The sequence below is a fragment of the Neocloeon triangulifer genome, unplaced genomic scaffold (assembly GCF_031216515.1).
Source record: "Neocloeon triangulifer isolate White Clay Creek 2 clone unplaced genomic scaffold, ASM3121651v1 ptg000001l, whole genome shotgun sequence".
Lineage (NCBI taxonomy): Eukaryota > Metazoa > Arthropoda > Insecta > Ephemeroptera > Baetidae > Neocloeon > Neocloeon triangulifer.
The window spans coordinates 991302-1014269 of record NW_026775544.1 but is presented as its reverse complement, the minus strand read 5'-3'; the positions used below and the strand labels follow the sequence as shown (position 1 = coordinate 1014269).

The window sequence follows — 22968 nt, the reverse complement described above, 5'->3', positions numbered from 1 at the left end:
GTTCGTATTAGTGGAAATAACCGCACATGCTTTCGCTTCCTATAAACGTTCTCTCGCGCAATAAAGTTGTTCCATTAAGATAATAGAGTCGCGCGAAGATCGACGCGCACCGGCATAAATGCATAATGGGGCCAAACTATTATTTGCCTTTCCTGTTAGTCAGCGCGGCCGCTCGAAAGACAAAGTGCAGACTGCCGAGAGTGGCTCAGTCCGCCGGACGCTCAGTCATGGACGACTGGCCGCTGCTGAACGGCCTGATGGCGCTCGTCGTCCTCGTGCCGCTCGCCTACACCGTCGTCTTCAGCGACAAGTTGCGCAAGTGGCGCCGGAGGTGTGATTAATTATTAATTCTCCTCGGGAGATAAAATTGTATGTTTTACTCTAAAGGTGGTACTCGGAGTTTGTGGGCGAACTGCGGGTTGTGTGGAACGCGGTTTTGGACGAGAAGAAGAGGACGTTTTTGGCGCCACTGGCCGAAGCGGTGTCTAACGATGACCAACTCAGATTGAAAAAGTCGATCAGGATTTTGGAGATCGGATGCGGAGCGGGTAAGAAATTTGGCTCCATCAATTTTATGATTTTAAGAAAGAGAGAAGTTTTGAACCGTCCACAACTCGTACAAGAAAAATATTTCATAAGTCATAATATTCATGAGAACGAACGGAAATTACTGAAAATAAAATTATTAAAAAAAATATACATAAATATTTGAGGCATAATTAAAATCTATTATTAGATTTTGTAACTTATTCAACTGTAAACCGACGTTGTATTTATTTAATGAATTAATGAACATTTAATAACAAAATCTTATTTGTTAGCGAAATATATTATGTTGGCCCAAAATTTTCAATAAAATACGAAAATTTCAATTTCAATTTGTTACTCTATGTGTAGTAAGAGGTTATATAGCATCACAAATTATAGCAAATTGATATTTTGACGATCTCTTTATTATTTGAGTAAATTTATACCACCGATTAGAGAATTTAAATCTATATTTGCAATTTGTATAGTTTAAATTTTAAATTAAACAAGAAACATGTTTAATTTAATATATGTTGGTTTTTCAATTAAAACTATTTATATTTAATATAAGTTTTTTAATATAAAAAGAATAAATAATTACCCATATTGTTATTTTTATATATTTTTTTTTATTTACTGTTAAAATTTTTTAATGAATTTTTATTGAATATGGGTAATTAAATGTTTATCTCCCAACTTTGCCTTCAAATGTTGAAAGATTAAAACTTATAATTTTTCTTCATGAAGATAAACTTGTAAATGATATTCCTATTCATGCTTCAACACCAATAATTAAGAAAATCTTTAAAATTACTGACGTTATAAATGTGTATAAACTATGAACTCTAGAAACACTAAAAATACCAAATCTAAATAGCGTCTTCGCAGATGAAATTGGATTTTTTTATAAGTTATTATTAAAACATTTTACAAGCTTGAAAAAATTGCTTATTTTGATCTTCTTACAATATCTATCAATCGTCATTATAAATAATTATGTTTTAATTACAAGTCAGCCTAATTAATATAATTATTACATTGGCAATGATGGGACGCTGGAATAATTATTAGTGCTGGAGATGACCTTAAGAAAAAAACGTATTTTGTTTGCTGAGTTAGCAATCTGTTGCGGTGATTAAATTAAAAATAATTTTCCACTGAATTCTGTTGCAAAAAATAAACGTAGCAGTGAATTTAACTGTTTGGATGTTTCTGATTGTGATGTTTCGCTTTGTTTTGATTCGCGCGGTGCCGCTATTTTGGTTTGCAGGCACGAATTTGAGGTACTACCCGGACGGCGCGAGTCTCGTTATGGTCGATTGCTCATCAAGCTTCGAGGAGCGACTGCTGGAAAACGTGAAAAAGTACCCGCGGCTATTTCTGGAGCGCATTGTTTACTCGTGCGCCCAAGACATGTGCGAGATCACGGACCAAAGTGTGGACGCGGTCGTGTCAACCAATGTCCTCTGCTGCACAAACGACGAGCGGCAAGTGCTGGCCGAAATCCTGCGGGTGTTGGCACCAGTAATTCTCAATTTTGACAACTTCAGTCAAACACAAGCAAAGAAGTGCGTCTTTCAATAAATAATAGCTCTTGATTTCAGGGAGGAAAGTTTTACATGATCGAACCGCAGCCTGCGGACAAGTTAAGCTTCACCTTTGCTCTTCAGTGGATACTCACAAATTCAGGGTAACACTCTTTTTATAGAATAATGATAGTAAAAAGTTGACGTCAAACTTTCATAATATAAAAAAGAAAAAAATTAAACTTTTATTCCAAAATGAAGATGTTATTAAAAGAATAGCATAGAAGAAAATTTTGAAATATTTCTCTAATAATTTATTTATTAGTAAGATCAATATTATAAAATAAATTATGAAAGAATAGAAAAATGGGAAAATTCCTAAACTTTATTCATTTTATAAGTAAAACGGAAAAAAACTCGTATAAATTTAAACATTTTTTCTTTCTAATCTTTAATTATTTATTTTATTATTGTTAGAAATAAAAGTGGAATTACTCCAAATTTTCTTTTACTTTTAACTATTTTAATTAGTTTAATATTTTCTGTGCTAGGATTTGGCCCTATTTATTTGACGGTTTTCGATTGACCAGGGATTATGAGTGCTCTGTCAGAGAAGCTGGCTTTTCAGCAGTGGAGTCGACGACTTTTGATCTGCCGCGAAGTGCACACTTTGTTTTTAGAATCGTGTCCAAGCAAATGTGTCTTGTCGCCACCAAATGAAAAATTTTTATATATAAAATTTATAAAAATGAAATAAACACAAGTAAAAATTCCTAAACACGTTTTATCATAATCCAGCTGCTACGGAGAACAAAAGAGAGAGTCAAGGTCGTGACCTTGGTATCGGGAGATCAATTCGTCAAAGGGCATAGCAGCGGCGAATGCGCTCCACACGTTGAAATGCTCTTTATTTGTCCAGTTGGGCTCATTTCGATGGTCGCATTTTAAACCACAGCATCTGAGAAACGTCTGCCCGAGCCGAACGGTCAGTTAAAAATTATTATATTAAGTTTAATTTGCACTCTCGTAATTAGGGTAGAGATAGGCAGAAACCTTAATACTTTGCTGATAAGATAAAGAGGAGTAAATATTATCACTCGAAATGGGTTCGGGTGAAGCAAGTGCAGAATAACAGGTGGACCTAAGCAAATATTTAACGATTGGAGACAAATTTAGAGTATTTTTTATTTTTTTAATTTTTTACTACGTGGGATGCAGCGGCCGCGAGATGGCTCTTTGCGAAAATGAATCACGGCAACGACGTTTCATTCAAGTACACATAGGAACGAACGATTGCGAAACATTCTAACGGAGTGCCAGTGGCGCGCGAGAGAGCGATTGAACACAATGTCCCAACTCGACGTCCGAATGAAAGAATGGGTGTCGACATTCGGAGGAATTTTTCTGCTGCTGCTCTTGATCTTCTACTTGACGCGCGGCTACCTCCGAAGATACCGAGACAAGTAGTGAATTTAAATCTCTAAAAATTAAATAATTAATTTTAAATTTAAGACTTTTCGCAAAAGGGGAATCGCAATTTGCCGAGATTTACAACGTGCCTGCGGGGCCAGTCAAGAAAAAGCTGTTCGCTTCCCTGAGTGAAATCAAGTCAGCGGACTGGGACCTGAAAAACAAGGGACTCATTCGAATCCTTGAAATCGGAAGCGGCAATGGTGACCTTGACCGCGAAAATTTATTTAGAGTTTATTTTCACACCTTTTTGGTTTGGCTTCAGGGGCCAACCTGCAGTATTTCCCAAAGGGCGCTCACCTGGTCATGGTGGATCGCAACGAGTTTTATGGACCGCTCTTGAAAGATAATCTAAAAAAGCACAATCATCTACACCTCGAGAAAATGGTGTACTGCTCGGCTGAAAATATGAAGCAAATCTCTTCGGACAGTGTGGACGTGGTCGTTTCAACCATCGTCCTCTGCTCCATCGATGACGTCAGAGCGGTGCTGACAGAGGTCAAACGAGTCTTGGCACCGGTAATTTTTTTTTTCTTAAATAGTAAACAATAGCAAATAATAATGATTTTATTTTCCAGACTTATTTGATTTAAAAAATTTATTTAATTTTCAAAAATAAATTGTGAAAATGAAGTCCTTGTAAAATTCTCAACAAATAAAACAATTTAAATAATAATATAAATATATAATTTTTTATAATATGAAAAAATAGTAAGGAAATTTATAAAAAATTGATAGGATTATCAGCTTTTTTATTACACTTATTTTCTAACGGTTTTGCTTCAATTTTTTTTCGCCCTAGCAAAAACAACTTCTGGCTGTTTTCATTTAAAAAAAACCTTGTTTTGCATTATGAATGTCTCCTCCATTCTAAAATGTATTTATATTTTAGGGTGGTAAATTTTACTTCCTGGAGCATGTGATGGCGCAGGAAGGAACAACCCTTTGCTCAATTCAAAAGTTTCTGTCGATCTCAGGGTAAGAAAAAATGAAAGTTGTAAAAGTTAATAATTAAGATTACTCTTTTTTTTAGTATTTGGCCTGCCTTATGTGGAAACGGATGCAGACTTGACAAAAAAACCGACTTTGAAATCAAAGCTGCGGGCTTTGCAGACGTGAAACTAGCCCGCATGGATATTTACACGGACAAAATGGTTGTTTTCAAACTGATCAAGCACCACATTGCTGGAGTGGCAACGAAATAATTTTTATGCTTCAAAAATAAATCTATTTTTCTTACAGTGCGTTTTTACTAACAATAATTGGATTTTTATTAAGAAGTCGTCGGTTAAAATTTAAACGTATTCAGTTTGGTTTATTTCTTATTTTACGCAAATACAGCCACGAGTCGATAACACTATTATTATCATCATTCACAGAAATGCAAGAAATTCGTTCCGAATTAAAATTTTTTTTTGATTCTAAAATACTTATCACGTTTGGCAATTGTTTGTTAAGCAAAATCGTAAAAATCAGACAAAAGTTCAGCCGGCAACGCAACTATTATAGCACATGTTTAGAAGAGGAACTTTGCGGCTGATTTAGTCGACGTATGATTAGACTGCAGACTAAGCACAAAATTGTTTTGGCAAAAACTAGGAATTAAAATCGAAGAAGATTCTCATTCCGATATTGAGAATTGGTTTTAAGTTGGATGCCAGTCATTTAAATTAAAATATTTTTCCGTGACCTTAGAACAAGAACAAAACTGTAGAATCAACCTTCCTTCTTGGGCGTTACTCGGTCCACCTGTTGAGGCACTTGCGGTTGGTGCACACGTAGTACAGCCTCATCTCATCCTCGGCCCTCCTGGTCTGGGCCTGGAAGAAAACAGCCTCGGTCTGCATGCACTTGGGGCAGGGGTGCTCCTCGGTACGCGGCAGGGTCGGGTCGGACACCACGTCCGGGTTGATGTGCTTGATCTCGTCGATGTCGTGCGTCAACTTGTTCACGTAGATGCAGCTGCGCTCGGCCAGTTGTTTGTACTCGCAGTTGCGACAAGCGTAAAGAAGCACCTGAAAAATAATTACAATTTTATAAGATGTGCGTCGTAGGGAAAAAATAAAGTTTTGTTCAAACCTTGTTTTCCTTGTCCTCCCTGGGGTACAGCATGTTGTTGCACTCGGGGCAGAAGATGATGCCCACGTACGCAGGACCGTCGTCCTTGTCGTACGCGGTGAAACCAGATGTTGAAGGTTTGCGGCTCATGTCGGCGACTGAAAATTTCCCTGAATATTCTGGAAATGTGACGCCGAAGAAGAGACCACGAGTGCGGATGCCGTGGGGGGTCGGACTTGGGAGAACTTTGGAAAGTTTCGAATTTGCCGCCGCTTCCAGCTGAGCCCAAAAAGGAGAGTGCGGAAAGTATTTTAACGATTTTCAAAACGAATTGTTTTTTGCGTTGATTTTAACTCACAAAGGCAACAAATATTAGAACAAATTATATTTTACTACAAAGTTAATAATAATTAATCGATTCTATTCTATCTGTCTTCATTTCGCACTGGAAAGTATCAAATCAACCTCATCTTCTTTTCATTACTCGATTTGAATTTGTTTATTTTTTTATCATATCAAAATCTCAACTCGTTCCATTCCATTAAAAATGCAAGTTTATTGCTGAAACATCGACTTTCTCCGACTGCATTTCTATGCATGAAGTGCACACGATGACCAGACAATAACTTCTGCCGCCGACGTTCTTGTCCAGCATCGATGAATCATGGTTCCGAGCCGAGGATCTCCGTTCTCCAAAATCGGCTACTTGCCGCTGAACGAAAAGGACGTCGGCCGCCAAAAGCAACGGAGTATCATTTTCTGCATGGTGCCCTTTGAGAGTCTGGCCAAAATCACCGTTGCTCTGCCCCTCTTGGCATTTATATTTTGTATAGTCTGGTCAGTTTTATTTCACTTCGAAACCACCGTTTCCACACATTGCAAGGTGAAACGTCAAATTTTCTTTTTTTTTTTGCTAGCATCCAATAAGTTACGCCTTAATTTTTAATTAAAAATTATTTTAATTAATTGCTCGATTAAAAATCTAATAATATTTTTATTTATTTGCATAGGTTTCAAATTGGCTACCATCCATATCTGCCGCTATTGGCAATGAAAGTCCACAAAAATATGTCTGGATGTTTTTTATCGCACTTCACGCGCCCACCAGGTTCCTTGTCGTATGGATGTATGTAGAGTACTTCTGGAAAGTGCTGCACGGAGATATCCTCTGGCTGGCCGGGCTTACTTGTTTACTAAACTTCATCGAAAATGTTGCTTTATTGGGCTTGACGTTCTTCACTTCAGCAGAACATTACCGTAAGTCCTCAAACCTGCAAGAGGAAAAAAGATTAATCGATTTTTCAAAAAAAATTAATGATTATATTTCTAATTGTTTCAGCCATCCATGAAAAATGCTTCATTACATTCATTGCTACTTCGGAGCTCTACATGATTCTCAGTAGCTACCTTTTGTCTAGAAGAAGGTCCAGACCCACAAATAATATCGAAGGTAGATCTTTGAGTTTGAAAGTGAAACTGCTCATCGTAAACGTGACGTCCTTTATGATCGCCGGCTACTTTTTCGTTCGGCACAATAACTATTGTGAACCATATGGTAAAAGTTTTCCTATTTTAAACAGTTACATTTTTCTAACTGGGATAAAAAAAAACATTTCAGTGTACACCTTGTTTGCGCTTTTTGAGTACATTGTGGTTGTGACCAACATGGGCTACCACATGACTGCCTCGTACGATTTGTTCGACCGGGTGCTCCATGTTGGCTGCCCATCTTATGTAACTTGACACAGACAATAACTTAGGCAAGACCTTTCAATCGCCTGTATCTTTATCCCCACGACTAAGATTAATAATGAATGTCATGTCCACAGATGGCTGAACGAGACACACATATTTTGTTACACATCCGCTTTTGTTACGAAATAAAAAAGTATTAGTGTTAAGCTTACTTTTAACGTAGTGTGATTCCCAAATTCTGGGTGGCTAAACTCTTGATTTCCTCGTGAATCTCGTTAACCTCAGTCTTTGTCAGGGTCTTCTCCATGTGTCTGTAGATGATCCTGTAACAATGGCTTGTTCTCTTCGTCTTAGGGTTTGTGAATTCATCGACCAGGGTCACCTTTATCAATGGTTTTGTTAGCATTTTCTTTAATATTATTGAATTTTCAAAGTGAAGAAGATCAAAATCTGAAGGGTAAAATTTAAAAATCTTATTTGCATAAAAATAGCTTCATAAAAAAAATTTAAAGAAAAGAAAAATCTTGAATACAGTAAAAGGGCACAAATTTTCTTCATTTTTTTTTAATAATGTAATTGTAAAACTCACCTGCTCAATAATATCACCTCCAACATCTCTTACGAGGTCGTAGAAGTCATTAGGTGAAAATTCAGTCTCCTCTGGGAGCCAAAAGCTCACATCGTTTGTACACTGAGGGTACACGCTTACTGTCTGCAAATTGTTTTAATTGAAATCTTGCTTTATGTTTACACTTTAATTATAACTTATTCTTCTCAGTTGGAATAAAAATTGAAATAGAGAAGAAACTTACTTTATAAATAACTTTTGAGGTAGGAGTAGCGTTTCGAAACTGGTTCACAAAGCCAGAGTCTTTGCTCCAAAACAGTCGGATGTCTGGAATTTGATAAAGGCACATGGCCAGACGCTCGAGCCCCAAACCAAAAGCCCACCCAACTTTGTCGGTGATTCCACCTGTTAAAAAAAATCGATTTAAAACAAAACTGAAAAGGTGATTTTCTTTAAATATTTACAGTTGGCCAAAATTTCCTGTTTTGTCACTCCGCAACCCAAGAGCTCTATCCACTTCCCGTTGTGGTGAACTTCCAGCTCAAAGGAAGGATGTGTGAAGGGAAAAAAGGAATCGACCCACCGCATATCAACCTCTAAAAATTATTAATTATTCCTTGTTATTATTACATCTATATAATTTTTTTTAAATTAACATACCTTCGCCAAATAAATTTCTGGCCAGTCTTTCGAGGCAAACTTTGAGGTCATTTTGTAAGAATAGGGCTGTGTCCAAAGTGTGCACATCCTGCTTTTCTGGTGTTTCCTCTCCGTTTTCAAACAAGCGAATTCCTCTCAGATCTTCTTGCTTGTAAATCTGAAATTTCATTTTATTTAAAATATGAAATACTTAAAATTTTTTAACACAAAGATTACTTCATGTTTTGAGTAAAGTCTGGCTGCGTCCAACTGGTGGAAAACAGGGTAGTGGCTGGAGTCGATCTCGTCCCTTCGATAAACGTCTCCGACAGTCAGGTAAGCATCAAGTCCCGATTTGATGAGGTCGGCCTGGTGAGCAGTCGTGTGTCCCCTGAGCAAGTGTCCCGCGTCCAGGTAGTAGCAGTCGCTCTTCGACCGACTGATGTGGTCCTTCGGCACCAGAAGGCTGTCGAAATTCTGTTCCACAGTTACAACTGGACTTAGCCGATCAAAAACGGAGAAAATTGGATTCCCCGTGCGGCTAATGTACTGCGAGTAAAAGTGGTTCACGATTCTAGTCTTCAGCAGGCCAAGAGGGTGCTTCTCCTGCAGGTGGAGGTTGCGACCGACGTGCGACAGAATTTTCGGGGTGGCGTTGGTCCATTGGTCGCGCGCAAACTTTCTGCCGCAAACTTCGATGCTTTCTTGTTGATCGACAGCGACGGTGAATGCTCGGAATTGCCCTGCGAGTCCTTTCGGAACTCTGGAGCATCTGACCAAACACAATTCCAGCATTTTTGAAGCTGATTGGAATTTCGAGGGGTGGAATTAACCCGTTAGGCCCCAGGCGACTGACGCCTGCCTTAAAAATGTTAAAAAAAGTTGAGCAGGGTTGCCGGTCAGCAGCCAGTCACAGCAGCTGAGAAAAGGGGGCGTGGCATGTTGTGAGTTGTGAAAACATGGAACCAACTTTGTGACATTTTAATTTTCCAGCTCCAAAATTTACAATATTTTGGGTTGATTAATTCAATTAAAAAAGAAGTAGTCATGTTTGGCAGCATCAGAGACAAACTCCAAAACGTGCAAGAAGGAATATCGGCTAGGTTTGTCCAGTTTTGAAGTATAACAGCCTCCCAAAATTTGACATTTCAAAAAATAATGTCAATGTGGCAATTTTATCAATACTTTGTAAAATCTCTATTTATTAAATTTTCAAATGCTTTTCTGGAAACAGAGGTGAAAATAATATATGCCTGCCTTTTCAGTTTCCGTTTGCTGACTGTGAGTGAGGTGCCCCGGAAAAGTAAGAGCTCTCCAAGCCGAAATAAGATTAACTTAAATGCTGGCGCCGAGTTATTAGACAAATACCAAACAGACTGGAAAGAGCTTCATGAGATTTCTGAAGAAAATGCTAAAAACGCAGAGGTCAATAATATAAAATCATTTTAAAACTGTTATTTAAAATTAAAATGATACTTGCTAGGTGGTGGACCAACTCATCGAAGGCCTCCACAAAAGTGTTTCTAAGCAATGGACGGACATAGGCAATCTCTGCAAAGTTTTGAATGAGGTTCCTAATTTAATTATTAGAGTTCAAGATCTCATGGATGACGTTAGTAAGTGTTGCATATTTAAGTAGCATTCCATAAATCATACTTAAAATATTTCTTTTATCAGACAATCTGAAACACACTTTTGAGGACGTTGAGCACTCTCTACTAGCGTTTGAAGACTTGGTTGAGACCCAAGCTTTGCAAGAAGAGCAACTAGAACACAGATTTCAGCTTGCTATGTACAAAGAAAAGAAATTAGCTGAGCTCGAAGACTGTAGAAGTAGGATTTTATATTTTACTCTAAATCGTGAGTCTTAAATTTTTCTCTCAGAAAAACTCGAACAAGATTACTCGGAAAAGTTAAAGCAACATGATGAGCAACAAAAAAAGGTTTTGATGGAAAGACAAGCAGCGTTTCAAAAGGTTTTCTCAGAAGATATGACCGAGTTTAAGAAATCTGGGCACATTCCAAGTAAGTTAAATGTACTTAGCAATTAATATATGTTTTTTCAAAGGAATTCTATATTTTTTAACAGTTAAAATTTTATTTTCTTTTAGAATTAGAAGTCCGAGGTCAATTTGAAAAAGAAGTATCATTGGAAGAGGTTGATCTTGATGCAGACGAATCTGCACTGGACGAGTTTTTGCGAGATGTTGACAATGACAGCGACACCAATATCGATTTTGCCGCTGCACCCAAAAGTGCCCAGACAAATCTCGAAAATCCATCACCCCCCTCGGATGATTAGGTTTTGCTATGATATTGCTGCAATTTTTAACAAACAAAATCATTAAAATATTTTCACATTGAGCTTATCGTTAGTTTTATTATATAAAAGTAACCTAATCATCATCATCATCATTTCTTTGTCGACCCCTAAAATTTTGAATTTTTCTTTTCTTGAATGCAACTGGCTCTGAACTTGACCCAGCAGTTGCAGTTGATTTGACAACTTTCTCCTTGAACTTGATTTCGGGAATTTCCTCTTCAGTAAAAACAGGCAACACAGGCTGAAATCGGTTGTTGTGCGGCAGCTGCAGGTCCACTTGTTCTCTGCTCAAGAAGAAAATTTACTTCTTTTAAATAAATTTTAAAGATTTTGATGAATTACGTCTCTTCCGCTGACTTGACCTCTGTCCAAGCACCGTAAGGATTAGGTTTTTCACATTCAGGTAGTGGATTTTTAAGCGGATTTTTCATAATTTGCCACTGCTGCTCTTTTTTCTTCAGCTTCTCCTCGTCCTCTTTCTTGTTTCTCTCCTGCAGTTCCAGAGAGACAAATCCGTCCTCTGGTTTTTCATAGGTTGTGGCTGAAATTGAAATAAATTTATTAAGATTAATGAAAAAAAGGAGCAACGAATTTAACCTTTTGTGATGATGTTCCAGTAATAAGAAACTCCCTCCTCAGTTTTTGCTTCATACCAGTTTGGAAGTTTCTTTTGGAACCTGTAATTCTTTGGACGAAGTTTCTCTGTGCCAAGAACTTCGGTCGACGTTGCTCCTGGACCCAGTTTGACCAGTGGTTTGTAAGACTCGGCCCTTTTGGCCGCAGCCTCCATGGCATCTTTTTCAGCTTGAATTTGCATTTTTTTCATTTCAGCCTGATGAAAATTTTATTAAAAAGCAAAGTATGTATGATTTTATGATCAAACCTGTTCTTTTATTTTCTTTTTGGCCTCCGCCTGGAGGTCGGCCTGGGTCTGCACAGTGGGCATTGCAGACGGTCCAGCAACCCCTTCGGCCGGCGCATAGTCCTCTGGCAACTCCACAAACTGCGAAGAGTAGTCGGCTTTCAGGTAAACGTCGTTCATGTACGACTTCATCGCATTCTGCTCCATCATCTTAACCTGACGCGCCTCATAGTCTTTGGCTTTTTGGTCCTTTTGGCTCTTCCTGCCAATGTCCTTGATTTTCTTCTCCACATTTCCAATGTGTCTTTTACCTTTTTCATGAAAATCGATGCTCTGAAATATTTCTCAAGTTTTCAAAACGATCCCCAGAAATGAATTTTTTTAATTCTGAGTGAGTTTTAGTCTTTTTCTTAAAGCAAATAATTTTGTGAAAATTTTCCTATAGATCAAGTTTTTAGAAGGTGATTTATTTGGTGTTTTTATTATGCAATTTAGTCTATTCTAACTTAAAAAAAATCAAATTTCCCAAATATATCAAATTTACATTATTTTATCTCACAACGAATAAGAAATAATGAAAATTAATAATTTTTTTTAGCTTAGTCTTCAACACATATTAAAAAAAAATTGTTCGTTGTTTAGAAAAAAGTCTAAAAATACTTACAGCTCTGTTATTCGCGATCCAGCATTTGCAGAAGTCGCAGAACTTCTTCTCGGTCGATTTCCAATAATCAGCCCTGAAAACAAAATTAGGATGAAGAAAGATGCGCTTTGCCAAAGAAAACAAAACAAGTCCCCTCACCTCATCAATCTTGAAAGCTCAAATCTATTTTTATATTCTTTCTCTTGGCCTTATGAAAAGATTGTTCATTTTTCTTTCTTTCTTAATTTTAGAATGGGTCAGAATTCATAAAACAAGGGTTCATCAGTAACAACAACCTAGTATGTATTGTTCTAAATACAGTATAACAGGCACAGTAACACCTTATGTAAATTGATACAATTGAGGAGGCATGAGTACAATAATTTTATTCAGCATACATAATATTCTTATTTGAGTACAACGTGTCTAGCTTTCTAAATTTTTTTTATCCAACGTCAAGAGAAAAATACACATAAATGTTCATGTGATCAAGAGTGCGTTTTGCATTATGTTATTGTTCCATTCCGACTAACAATCTTAAACCTGCAGGACGGCATGCCTTCTTGATTTCATTTATATTCTTATAAATTCGATGAGCATTTATAAAAATGCTTAACAATTTTATTTTTGGCATTTTCTTCAACAGAAATTTAATTTCACCTGCATTGTGCATTTCCCCAAAAACGCAGATATTAGTCGAATGGCGATAATTTACAATGCGTCTAAATTTATGTGCCGCCGACAACACTTACGCATCCAAAGGCACGCAGTATACAAATTTATTGATCTAGGATCAGTCGGTCCGCTAGAATCTCTACCTCTGTAAAATTAAATGAGCAATTTTTTTATACAACTTTCCTCCGTGTGCAATTTAATAATTTATTTTTAACCTAAACACGGAGTTGCGCATGTTTTTAAGCAAAGCCTAAGCGTGTCTTTTGCGCAGACAAACAATTGTCGAGGAATCGAAGCTGGGATGCTAAACAGCGAATGTGTCCGAATGAGATTCAGCCCCGCTCTCGGCGTTTCAAATATTATGGCATTTCGGGGGCACTGTTTACGCGCTAACTTGAACAAAAATGTCTGTCTGCCTCATGTATATACGCGTCGAGTGTTTGTAAAACATCACAGCCATATAATACAGCACTCAGCATTCTACTAAAATAGAATTAAGTATAATCTCGCCTTCCGCCGTCGTCCGGCGCTCAACCCTTCCGATTCGACGAAATCTCTAACCAACTATACTTCAAAGCGATTTCAAGTGCAATTTTTGCCTCTTGGAGGACTAATATACGAATCTAACAAGAACTAATTCATACTGAGTAGAGTATAGATATAGAAAAGGACTTGGGAGAGAGAGAAAGGTATTGCAAAATCATGCAAAATGAATAAGAAATTTACTTTGGAAAAAAATGGTCTGAGACCTTGGCAATTTTTTTTAGGGAACACATTATTTTACTCAATTTAAGTGGCCACTTTTTTGAGTACAAAATAATTAAATAAGATTTCATAAACAAGAACATTAAAAGTGGGGCATAAAAAAATCTAACACTCCAAAACTGAAGAGAAACAAAGCCAAGTGAATTAACTAAATCCATGGTTTACAAAAAGAAATGTTGATTTTCAAATAGGCTTTTTTTGAGTTGAGATGCGACGTTGGCAAAGAGAATTAGCAAAAGCGTGATAGCTGTATTAAAAAACAAAAAAACGTAATCCGCTGATATAAGTTAAAAGCTAATTTGAAGGAAGCATTTTTATAAATATTTGTGGCGGAAGAGACGACAGATTATTAGGAATTTCAAGTCATCGACGAGAAAATTACACCGAGCAAGACAATAATTGAATGAGAATCGATAAAAAACTACACCGAAAGAGGCAGAGTATGAAGGAATGACATTACATGGAATTGACAAATATAATACTTAATACAGGGGAGAGACATAAATACTGGTCGCTTTTACAGGAATTGAGGAATCGTTTTAACCTAAGCATGTAAAAATTTTAAAATATATATATTGAGAAAAATCAAGTGTATAATTATGAGATTCATCAAGATGTGTACGCTAGAAACATCAAAGCAGTTTAAAATAGAATTATAAATAGTAAATTGAACACCATATTTTGACAACATTTTCACGTTATTTGGAAATTATTTGAGAACATTTGTGTGAAAATTTGCTTTTGCCCGTTTACTATGATAGCTATGGCCTTTGTTCAAATAAGAACAGGAGAGAAGCGCAAAGATTGCCCTCCCAGTTTAAAGGATGAAATTCGCTTAAAAGATACAATAAACACCTTATAAGAAAAAAAACTTTTATAACAATTATCCGAGAAAAAAACTTGTTTCAGTATCAACTATCAACTTTGATAATATTCAAGGGAATTGAGCTAAAATCCTCTATCATATTTAAGGGAGAGGGTTAAGGCCTTATTTGTTGATTTTCTTTCAGAAGAAAAAATGAATTTACAATCCAACCCTTTTACTTTTTGCATTGTTCCTCCCAGCAGTTTTCAAATGACTTTTAAGTTTTTGGTAGTGGATTTTACCAACAGTTTCTCATTATCTGCATGAAAATTTGATTAAAATTGGTCACTGTAGGTTTCAATGTTTCAAGCAAAATATAATTAATAAAGAAAATATTTTAATCAATTAATAATTTAATACTAGTAACTAGTAAATTGTTTTGATTTTAAATAGTTTATTGTTAAATGGTTCTTCTTTAATTCTATAGGTCCTTTCCGAGTAGAAAAATTGGAAAATTTTAGATTTTTGGAACACCTGCCAAAATTTGAATTCCATCCTTTAAAGAGGGGGCCATTCAGCTGGGTTTCGTGAGCACCAGCAGCAGCGGGTAGTGGAGGTCCTCGTCGTAAAAGGGGCCTCCCTGAAGGTGGGCCTGTGCCAGGGCCTCGTGACTGGCCCAGACGGCGTCGTCGTAGCGCCTGGCGATAGAGTACCTGAGCCCTTTGCGCGCGGCCTCCTGCACGAAAAGGTTGAAGGTGCCGCCCCTGGCCGGCGCCATCACCAGGGCCGAGCCGCCAGGCTTGAGCAGGAGGTCGATGGCCTGCGCCAGCGCGGGTCGCGCTTCGTCGAAGAAGAGGCAGTCGGCGCACAGCACAAAGTCGTAGGTCGCCGCCGCCGCGGTGACCTTGACCTCGTGCCACCTGAGCACGCTGCACGCCACGTCGGTGCGCAGCTCGTTCTGCGCCACGATGCGCTTGACGTTGGCCATGGCCGCAGTGTTGCCGTCCGTCAGGTGCACGTGCGCCGGCGCGACCGCCTTGGCCACCATCAGCCCCGCCAGACACGTCATGCCGCCGCCCAGCTCGATGACGCGGCGCCCTGCGAAAAGGGCCGGACCCTGGCGCAGGCAGTAGTGTGTCAGCACCTCCTCCGACGACCACACGCGCACGTTGCCCGTGTTGTTGAACCCAGCAAGTGCCTGCGGGACCACAAAGCACAATCCATCTCGTCATTAAACCAAAATTTATGATGAAATGAAAAAAGGGTTCTAACCTTGTTGAAAAATGTATTCTATCAGAAATATTAAACGTTTACTGAAATGCAAAGAAAAAAAAATTCAAAATCAGCTTGAAAACAACACGAGTTCTTTTTATTCAAATTGTTTTCTTGCTCATCAAATCCAAATCCACTGAAACATTTATTAAAACTTAACAATCCAGACCGTTTTTTTTTTTATTGTTTTGAACGAGAATAAAACCTTTTTTCAATTAATTAAAAATTTTCTTCTCTGGATTTTTGTTCTTCAGTTTTTTTTTTTTCAAATTGATTAGTTTTGATATTATTATTTTTAACAGTATTGTGTGCAATCTCATTTTTATAAGTTTAAGTTAATTGATTATTTATGTTTCAATTTCATTTATTGATTTTTTATATCGTTTTTAATGGCTCATATTTTTTTAGAACTCGGCTTGGGGGTTATTTAATCGTAGTTGAATGACCACAATTGACTCGTAGTTTTGCGCTTACAAAATTGAGCTATTGCAGAAATTACGTCTCTGCTTCTCCGTAATTTAATAAAGTGCAAACAAAATAAAGATCATATTAGATTTTTTCCAGGAAATATTTCTTCTCTTCTCATATTTTGAAAGGTATTTGACACAAATCATAAAATATTAAATTGAAAAATAAATTAAATTAATACTTGTATCAAGAAAATAATTTTTATCAAGCAGTAAGTTCAAAATTAAGCAAATTTTTATACTAAATTACATTTCGAAATTTTGTAGCACTTGAAGAATTCTTTTGTGGAAGAAAAACCATCAGATGAAGGAAACATATTAATGAAGGTGCATGTGAACGAAGTTGATTAACAATGTAGAAATTGGAGGAAATGTAAAGGAATGAAAATCTGGATCATGCAGACAAGTTCTGTACAGAGCAGGAGAAATCGTTTTTTTTAAGACTATTGAATGCAAAAGGGAAAAACCAATATATTTAAAAATTATAAAAACACAGAAAACACATAAAATAATATCAAAAATTTAGTTAAAAAAAAACACTGTAGAATTATTTTCAGGATTGGGCTAAAAATTAAATATTTTGTCTGAATTCCTTGCAAAATACAAAACAAATCATTGGTTTGATGCGGCACATGAAAAGCATAAAAATAATATCTTTTCTTTTCCAAAGAACGGACGAAAGCAACGACATGAAAACGAGCTTGAAAGCGCACCTTTGGGGAGACGGCCTCGCTGACGTGGCAGACGAGCACCTCGAAGCCCTGCGCGGAGTACAAGAACCAGCCGTCCTCAGGGGTGGGCGAGCACCGCACCAGCCCGAAAGAGACCCCCATGCAGGAGTCGGCGCCGTCGTGAGAGGCGCCGCGCTTGAGCGCCTCAGCCAGGAGCCGCCACCGCTGGCGGGCCGCCTCGTGGCGCGCCTGGCCGATGTCGTCGGTGCCCAGGGCGACCAGCGATCCGGACATGCTTAGCACCTGAAACGAGCCAACTTTGCACAAACAACTCGCTCACTGGCAGCGACGACACAATAAGGAAACTGCGAATTCGCTTTGGGCAAATCCTGATTGACAATTGATTGGCTAAAGCAATTTTTCAATTTATATCAAAGCGGTCATGCATTGAATCTTTTTCTCTTGCTCATTGGAATTAAATTAATATTCTAGGATAACATTGACTGTTAATTTAATATTCAAGGAAAAAATATATTTCCCAGCCATTTTCGATCGGAATCTGTCATTTTTCATCCGGCATTTTTTTTGTAGTGAATGGAAAATAAATTTGTTTCATGTAAAATTAAAAATTAAATTGTCTGAACTACCCCCTATTGTAGGAATTTGATAAAACTACCCCCTTTTCAATTGATCTGCTTAGTTTGCTCCGTCCATTAATTTGGTAATCACAAATCATAAAAGCAAACAACGGTAAATTATATGGCAAAAAAAAAGAATGACGAATGTCAAATTTTGAGGAATTATTAGAGAAATTATAATACTTTGTACACCTGAAAATGCCTTTTTAAAAACATCATTGGAGTTTTTTTATAAAGCAAAATTTTTTCAGAATTTAGCTAATAAATAGATAACTTAGATAATCAAGCTAGTGAATTGCAGTATAAAATATTTATACCCATAATAAACTAAATTAGAAAGTTAAAATTTTTCTAGAAATGATTTTGACAAAACACTTTTCATTTTTTAATGTTAAAAAAAACTGACCTCAAAATTACAGAAACAAGATTACTAACTTTGGCAGCAAAAATATATGTTAGTAACAAACTGACAGAATACATAATTCTAAGATAATGCATTATTTGTTACGGATAATTATATGAGATAAATTTGTTAAAATTGGAATGTCGTGGTGAATGTTTATTTCAGCTTTTATGGAAACGATTGCATATAAAACATTATGTGACAAGTTAATCTCGCTGCGCCTGAAAGTTCCCATGTATTTCAAGAACTGATGGCATTTTCCTCGACTTTCGTGCGTCCTGTTGTGAAATGATTGATGCTCAGACCGCGCATAATAATATACATCATGTTAATCGCGCATCGAGCGGCCACCGAAAAACGTCGGGATCGCGTGCGGGCGGCGATATGAGAAGGGCAAAATATTTATGTGTGGAAAAGCCGGCGTTTCCAATACAATCCCGTGAATTGGCCGGCACGTGAGGCGCACAAAACACAAATCGGAAAATTGGAACGAGCATATAATTTGATGCACGAGAGGCGCCTTTTGAAGTTGCACTGAACTTGATAAATGAAAATGCAATGAGACCAAAAAAGAAACTTCAAAGGGCTTTTATTGTTAGTTTTGAATAGCGGGGACAAAAGAGAGCGAAATCACACATGCAACCACCCGAACTTATCTCAAATCAGCTGAAATTGCGCTTGTGGGGAGCGAATTTATCTTTCGAGTCCATCGCTCTCACATCGATTTCCACGTTAAATTTGTACTTTCAGTTGAAATTTTGTTCCGAGAAATACACACGGGCGAGACAAGATTTTTTTAAACAAAGGGAAGCCCCGCTTATTTTTTAGCCGGTGTGCGCGATAAACACACAAGGGTATTGAATAACCTCAAAGCCGGACAGAAATAGACCTTTATGGCGCTAATCTGGCGATAAAGGCGCTTGTCCTCATCAATGGCCGGCTTAAAAATTTCAACGCCGTCGCATAAGAAAGATTTTATGCATCCGGCTATAAAGAAAATAATAAACTGTGCGAACTATTGTTGTGTTAGCTGCAAACTCACCACAAAAGATATTTGCGTGCAAAAATCCGACCTTAGAAGAAAAAAAATCTAATTGAAGTTTTACTTTAAAGATTCGTCTTGCCTAGACTTAAGATTTGAAATCTTTAATAAAAAATTCCAGCTATAAACTTGTACGAGAAATCGAAAAAAAAAGATTAGAAAGTTTTATAGCTGTTTTTTGTTGTTGCTGGCTTCTTAAATTTATGGCGTTCTATCGCGAAACGCGGTTTCCCATAACCGCGTTTGCCTGGCCACTAGAGTCTATAATTGAAATACCTATTTTGGATATTTTGTTTTATTTGTCATGAGCATAAAATTACTAGCCATGAAAATTATTGGATAATTGCCTGGCAATTAAAGTGACAATAAGACATCTTCAAGGCAATGAAGACCGAATTTCATGAAGCTTTTTTCCACAAAAAAGGCTAACAATTATTAAAAGAAGCATTAAGGGATAAGCTTGATCGATTTTGAGTAATTATTAGTATTTTTTGTTTTAGTAATTTCATGATTTTCTTTTCTGACAGCTAGGAAACTTATTAACTAAATTCAATAAAAAAAATGAAGATTCAAATTAGTGAATATTTTAATGTTATCCTTTGGTATTATCGGATAAGTGGGCAAATAAAAATAATAAATGAGGGTTTCTCAAAAGAATTTCCCTCAATTTTAATCTGTGGACTGTTAACTGAAAGACGAAAATTTAAAATAAGATTTAACCAAAATTAACAATACTGTTTAATTTGATTGGACTACAGTTGAAATAAAAACTTAGACATAAAAAAATCGACGCAAATTATAAGAAAAACTTGAAATAGCTAATTATGATAAAATTATGGAATAAAGATTAATTATATTTTTGACCAGACGATTAAAAAATACAAGAATCAAAGAAAAATTATAGGCTAGTTTGAATGAGCAAAGTTTTCATGCGTTGATAATTTAATGAAATGAAAAATCTATTGTTTTCCATTTTATTATAATTCACAAAATTAATATTCGGACACAGCAGATTTTTTCTCTAATAAATATTTGCAGGAAAAAAAATTGCATTGCCTTGATTAAAAATAACTGTGAAACTTTTAGTCACCAAGGTTCCTTCTGCGACAAAAAATCTATCAATCTTTGGCGAAAGATCAAAAGTGATTTGGAGTAAAAAAATAATTATTACGATCGGAATTTCAAGACTTGCTGTGATTGCAAGTGGGAAATAAGAAGTTTCAACTAAACTTATACTAACCGCAAGTAATGCTCTTTCGCGAAAGGGAAACACATTTCCTCGCACGAGTTTGTTTGAACTGCAATGGTGAGGAGTGTGTTTGAAAGGCTGCGCGAAAAGGGAAACAAAGGGGGCAGTAAATCGTGGTGGGCGCGCGCGGCGACGGATAAATAAATGATGGTCGAAACGCGTGGTGCCAAATTGCGCGCGGGCAGGCCCAATTAAACGCGGTCGAATCAATCTTACCGGCGGCGAGTGCGAAGGGCCGTCCGCAGTCTGCATGGGGCAGCGACGACGAGTTTCCGACCCTTGCAGCGTCCGAGTCCGATTGACGGACTGACACGTCCCTCTGATGTAACCACAAAAGCGGCGGACTAATTTGGAATAATGCCTAACTTAGTGTGGCATATTGGTAAATGTCATGTCTGACACTGGTCGGTCGTCGGACGGCGCGGCCGCGAACCAACAAGAGCAAACCCTGCCAAATCGGCCCGTGCGCCGCGTGCCCAGAAAATAAATAAATACCGACCGACCGATGCTGCACCGCTCCAAATCGCGTGCGCCCGACAAACACTTGCCTAAACAAAGCTCTTTCTTCAGCAACAGTTCTTGTATACAAATTTTAATTAATCTTCGCTCCAAATAATAATTCTTGTTCACAGAAATATTTCTTTTCGTCCTCGAAGTTGGAAGAAAAAATTTTCAACAATTTAATCACATCTTTAAATTTTGAATTGTGAACGTTGTGAACATAGACAGTTTTAATTTTCTGGACTGCCGTAGTTAAAAGTTTCTAAAAATAAGAACAAAAAAGGTTCTAATCATTATCACAACAATAGGAAATAAGTTATGTTGAATGGAGAAAAGTGTAATTATTCTTAAAATGGAAAAAAATATGAACTTTCTGCAAGGTAATGAAGCGATAACCTACGCATTAAAAATTTTGAAAATCAGAAATTTTATAGGACAATGGTTTTAATCTGTCTGAGATTTGGGAGAAATTGAATGCCATGTGTGCTCTTCAAACTACTAAAACCTCACTCATTTTGCAACAAATATAGGAAACATTAAAAAATTAACGCTGGCCGGATATTTTTTAGTTTGTTGCTGGAGGGCATTTCCTTTTGGTTTCTGATGAGACCGCAAACGTTTGCAACTTTCAAAGTTTTTTAATCTACCAAGTTTTATTTGACAGTTAGTGTAATTACTTCCCAATTTTCTTTTCAATTTGCTTTGAAGCAAGACAAACAAAAATTAATTACAATAATAATTTAAAAAATTTCTTGATTATCAATGACTGCTCTCCATATAGGTTCAAAAAAATTGCCGATTTCAAATTGGAATATTATTGTCTGTTGAAAGATGAAAAAAATTTCATCAAAGAAGATTGTATGATGATGTGGAGTATAGTACAACCAGAAATGGAAATTTTGTGATGCCGATATTATTATTATTATTATTTTTTTTTTTAAATCCTGCGTGAAAATTTTATTTTTATTATTTATATACTTTTTGGCCTCGCAATTGATTGACAAGCTTTAATTTATGAGAGGAGCAAGTATAGAAAGTTTCAGAAATATATCTATATCCCCTAAAGGCATCGTTTTTAAGTGATTTAATCTTAGATGGAACTTTACAAAACAAGCTACTTGGGTTCAAGAAAAGTAGCTGCTGACCGAATTAATTAATTTTGATTAATCAAGTCTCTGAAAGAAAGGTTTCCGAAGCGTACCAAAAGCAGCAGAGCACCGTGTTCTTGTCGGTCCATTTTCTGGCGCGCTCATTATTTATTTTTAACCTGTCCCTAATGGTTTGTCATTTCCACTAATTACCTTTTGCCTCTTAATTGCATAATATATTGTTCGGAGAAAAAGGGTTGACGACGAACGCGACTTAACGAGCAGACGCCAATTAGCGCCCAAAAAAACCGTCACGAAAAAATCCAAATAAATTATCAGGCGCTTGAATATTAATGAGCTCGAACGTAATAAAAAGTAAATGGGCTGAAACCGCGAAAATGCAGGGATAAAAATATAATTATATATTTCGCGACGTACCTACGAAGCAGTAGAAATCACACTTGGCCAGTGCAGGACAATTCGCCATTCACTTTTCGCTACTGCATTGCAGAGGTGTGTGTGCCGGTCAGTTAGTCAGAAGTCGGTTTCACGCCGAAGAAGAGCAGTGGCCGCGGAAGAAGGGGTTGAGCACTGCTCGGCTTTGCTTGCGCATTGACAATCAATCTGATCTGACCGCGAGAAACAGAGGTGGTGACATGACACTCGCCACTAAGGTCCAAGATTTAAGCTTTCGTTCGGATTGATTCTTCTTGATTACGGGAGCAAATTTAGCACGAAATCTAGGGCTAAATTTAACCTCGATCACGCTCGATTGAAACCCATCAGGCCGCCGCCGCATTGTTTACTTTTCACTCGCATTCCCGGCAACGGCGGCCAACAAAAGTTCCCGCACTCGGTTTTCGCAAACTTTTGAGTTTTCGCGCCCGAATTTCAAAGGCCAAGAGAAACAAGTTTTCGACTTACATTTTGACAGGTCGTTCGGTCCCGTGGGGTATGGAGAACGGGCAAAGTTCAAAGGTGGAGTTCCTCCGGCAGGTCTTCAGGGCTCCTTCGCCGACGCCATCAAAGTCGCACCAGCTGGGCCTAGGAAAGCAACCAATCAGAGCGCGCCGATTCGCT

The 22968-nt window shown here is 37.3% G+C and overlaps 7 protein-coding genes across 13 annotated transcripts; 4 read left to right on the top strand and 3 right to left on the bottom strand.

Annotated features, from left to right (window-relative positions):
- Positions 1-5: 5 nt before the first annotated feature.
- On the top strand, positions 6-17558 carry LOC132198233 (N6-adenosine-methyltransferase TMT1A-like). Of its 2 annotated transcripts, XM_059622139.1 has the most exons (6): positions 31-331; positions 388-548; positions 1799-2052; positions 2133-2218; positions 2606-3039; positions 16967-17558. In XM_059622139.1, exons 1-5 carry the CDS (start codon positions 126-128, stop codon positions 2772-2774), a joined length of 876 nt encoding a protein of 291 aa, XP_059478122.1. In that variant the 5' UTR covers positions 31-125; the 3' UTR covers positions 2775-3039; positions 16967-17558. The 2 variants fall into 2 exon arrangements, with proteins under 2 accessions (XP_059478133.1, XP_059478122.1); XM_059622150.1 differs by lacking the exon at positions 16967-17558 and having other exon boundaries at positions 6-331; positions 2120-2218; positions 2606-2647.
- On the top strand, positions 3118-4792 carry LOC132198261 (N6-adenosine-methyltransferase TMT1A-like). The gene is made up of 5 exons (XM_059622198.1): positions 3118-3517; positions 3567-3727; positions 3790-4043; positions 4417-4502; positions 4558-4792. Exons 1-5 carry the CDS (start codon positions 3402-3404, stop codon positions 4727-4729), a joined length of 789 nt encoding a protein of 262 aa, XP_059478181.1. The 5' UTR covers positions 3118-3401; the 3' UTR covers positions 4730-4792.
- Positions 4813-5844, bottom strand: LOC132198270 (DNA-directed RNA polymerase II subunit RPB9). Its single transcript, XM_059622210.1, has 2 exons — positions 5604-5844; positions 4813-5539 (listed from the first exon to the last, which is right to left on the bottom strand). Exons 1-2 carry the CDS (start codon positions 5730-5732, stop codon positions 5261-5263), a joined length of 408 nt encoding a protein of 135 aa, XP_059478193.1. The 5' UTR covers positions 5733-5844; the 3' UTR covers positions 4813-5260.
- Positions 6016-7487, top strand: LOC132198249 (post-GPI attachment to proteins factor 2). Of its 2 annotated transcripts, XM_059622184.1 has the most exons (5): positions 6016-6465; positions 6593-6839; positions 6922-7137; positions 7201-7342; positions 7412-7484. In XM_059622184.1, the coding sequence occupies exons 1-4, from the start codon at positions 6247-6249 to the stop codon at positions 7323-7325; spliced, it is 807 nt and encodes a 268-aa protein (XP_059478167.1). In that variant the 5' UTR covers positions 6016-6246; the 3' UTR covers positions 7326-7342; positions 7412-7484. The 2 variants fall into 2 exon arrangements, with proteins under 2 accessions (XP_059478167.1, XP_059478158.1); XM_059622175.1 differs by having other exon boundaries at positions 6048-6465; positions 7201-7487.
- LOC132198174 (phenylalanine--tRNA ligase, mitochondrial) lies at positions 6549-9402 on the bottom strand. The gene is made up of 7 exons (XM_059622032.1): positions 8722-9402; positions 8506-8662; positions 8310-8441; positions 8090-8250; positions 7867-7989; positions 7490-7659; positions 6549-6853 (listed from the first exon to the last, which is right to left on the bottom strand). Exons 1-6 carry the CDS (start codon positions 9277-9279, stop codon positions 7492-7494), a joined length of 1299 nt encoding a protein of 432 aa, XP_059478015.1. The 5' UTR covers positions 9280-9402; the 3' UTR covers positions 6549-6853; positions 7490-7491.
- LOC132198240 (dysbindin protein homolog) lies at positions 9421-10849 on the top strand. The gene is made up of 6 exons (XM_059622163.1): positions 9421-9587; positions 9750-9909; positions 9968-10100; positions 10162-10317; positions 10369-10509; positions 10596-10849. The coding sequence occupies exons 1-6, from the start codon at positions 9532-9534 to the stop codon at positions 10784-10786; spliced, it is 837 nt and encodes a 278-aa protein (XP_059478146.1). The 5' UTR covers positions 9421-9531; the 3' UTR covers positions 10787-10849.
- Positions 10421-22967, bottom strand: LOC132198180 (calmodulin-lysine N-methyltransferase-like). 5 transcript variants are annotated; one of them, XM_059622081.1, is made up of 6 exons: positions 22813-22967; positions 12334-12406; positions 11691-12002; positions 11405-11639; positions 11150-11348; positions 10421-11091 (listed from the first exon to the last, which is right to left on the bottom strand). In XM_059622081.1, coding segments are annotated over exons 1-6 (1032 nt in total). In that variant the 5' UTR covers positions 22815-22967; the 3' UTR covers positions 10421-10880. The 5 variants fall into 5 exon arrangements, with proteins under 5 accessions (XP_059478064.1, XP_059478038.1, XP_059478046.1 ...); XM_059622055.1 differs by lacking the exons at positions 10421-11091; positions 11150-11348; positions 11405-11639; positions 11691-12002; positions 12334-12406 and adding exons at positions 12448-15755; positions 17010-17270 and having other exon boundaries at positions 22813-22936; XM_059622063.1 differs by lacking the exons at positions 10421-11091; positions 11150-11348; positions 11405-11639; ... (1 more) ...; positions 12334-12406; positions 22813-22967 and adding exons at positions 12448-15755; positions 17010-17270; positions 22327-22800.
- Position 22968: the final 1 nt, after the last annotated feature.

Coding starts and splice junctions, on each gene's coding strand:
- LOC132198233 (XM_059622139.1), top strand. CDS start 126: ATGGGGCCAAACTATTATTTGCCTTTCCTGTTAGTCAGCGCGGCCGCT. Junction 549..1,798: donor GGAGATCGGATGCGGAGCGG/GTAAGAAATTTG, acceptor TTTGGTTTGCAG/GCACGAATTTGAGGTACTAC. Junction 2,219..2,605: donor TGGATACTCACAAATTCAGG/GTAACACTCTTT, acceptor TTTCTGTGCTAG/GATTTGGCCCTATTTATTTG.
- LOC132198180 (XM_059622081.1), bottom strand. Junction 11,349..11,404: donor CTGGAACATCATCACAAAAG/GTTAAATTCGTT, acceptor TTTCAATTTCAG/CCACAACCTATGAAAAACCA. Junction 11,092..11,149: donor GTCAAGTCAGCGGAAGAGAC/GTAATTCATCAA, acceptor CTTCTTGAGCAG/AGAACAAGTGGACCTGCAGC.
- LOC132198270 (XM_059622210.1), bottom strand. CDS start 5,732: ATGAGCCGCAAACCTTCAACATCTGGTTTCACCGCGTACGACAAGGAC. Junction 5,540..5,603: donor GGGAGGACAAGGAAAACAAG/GTTTGAACAAAA, acceptor ATTATTTTTCAG/GTGCTTCTTTACGCTTGTCG.
- LOC132198249 (XM_059622175.1), top strand. CDS start 6,247: ATGGTTCCGAGCCGAGGATCTCCGTTCTCCAAAATCGGCTACTTGCCG. Junction 6,466..6,592: donor CCGTTTCCACACATTGCAAG/GTGAAACGTCAA, acceptor TTATTTGCATAG/GTTTCAAATTGGCTACCATC. Junction 6,840..6,921: donor CACTTCAGCAGAACATTACC/GTAAGTCCTCAA, acceptor TAATTGTTTCAG/CCATCCATGAAAAATGCTTC.
- LOC132198240 (XM_059622163.1), top strand. CDS start 9,532: ATGTTTGGCAGCATCAGAGACAAACTCCAAAACGTGCAAGAAGGAATA. Junction 9,588..9,749: donor CAAGAAGGAATATCGGCTAG/GTTTGTCCAGTT, acceptor CTGCCTTTTCAG/TTTCCGTTTGCTGACTGTGA. Junction 9,910..9,967: donor AAAATGCTAAAAACGCAGAG/GTCAATAATATA, acceptor GATACTTGCTAG/GTGGTGGACCAACTCATCGA.
- LOC132198261 (XM_059622198.1), top strand. CDS start 3,402: ATGTCCCAACTCGACGTCCGAATGAAAGAATGGGTGTCGACATTCGGA. Junction 3,518..3,566: donor CTCCGAAGATACCGAGACAA/GTAGTGAATTTA, acceptor TTTAAATTTAAG/ACTTTTCGCAAAAGGGGAAT. Junction 4,044..4,416: donor TCAAACGAGTCTTGGCACCG/GTAATTTTTTTT, acceptor TTTATATTTTAG/GGTGGTAAATTTTACTTCCT.
- LOC132198174 (XM_059622032.1), bottom strand. CDS start 9,279: ATGCTGGAATTGTGTTTGGTCAGATGCTCCAGAGTTCCGAAAGGACTC. Junction 8,663..8,721: donor GACTTTACTCAAAACATGAA/GTAATCTTTGTG, acceptor ATGAAATTTCAG/ATTTACAAGCAAGAAGATCT. Junction 7,660..7,866: donor GAGGTGATATTATTGAGCAG/GTGAGTTTTACA, acceptor CCATTGATAAAG/GTGACCCTGGTCGATGAATT.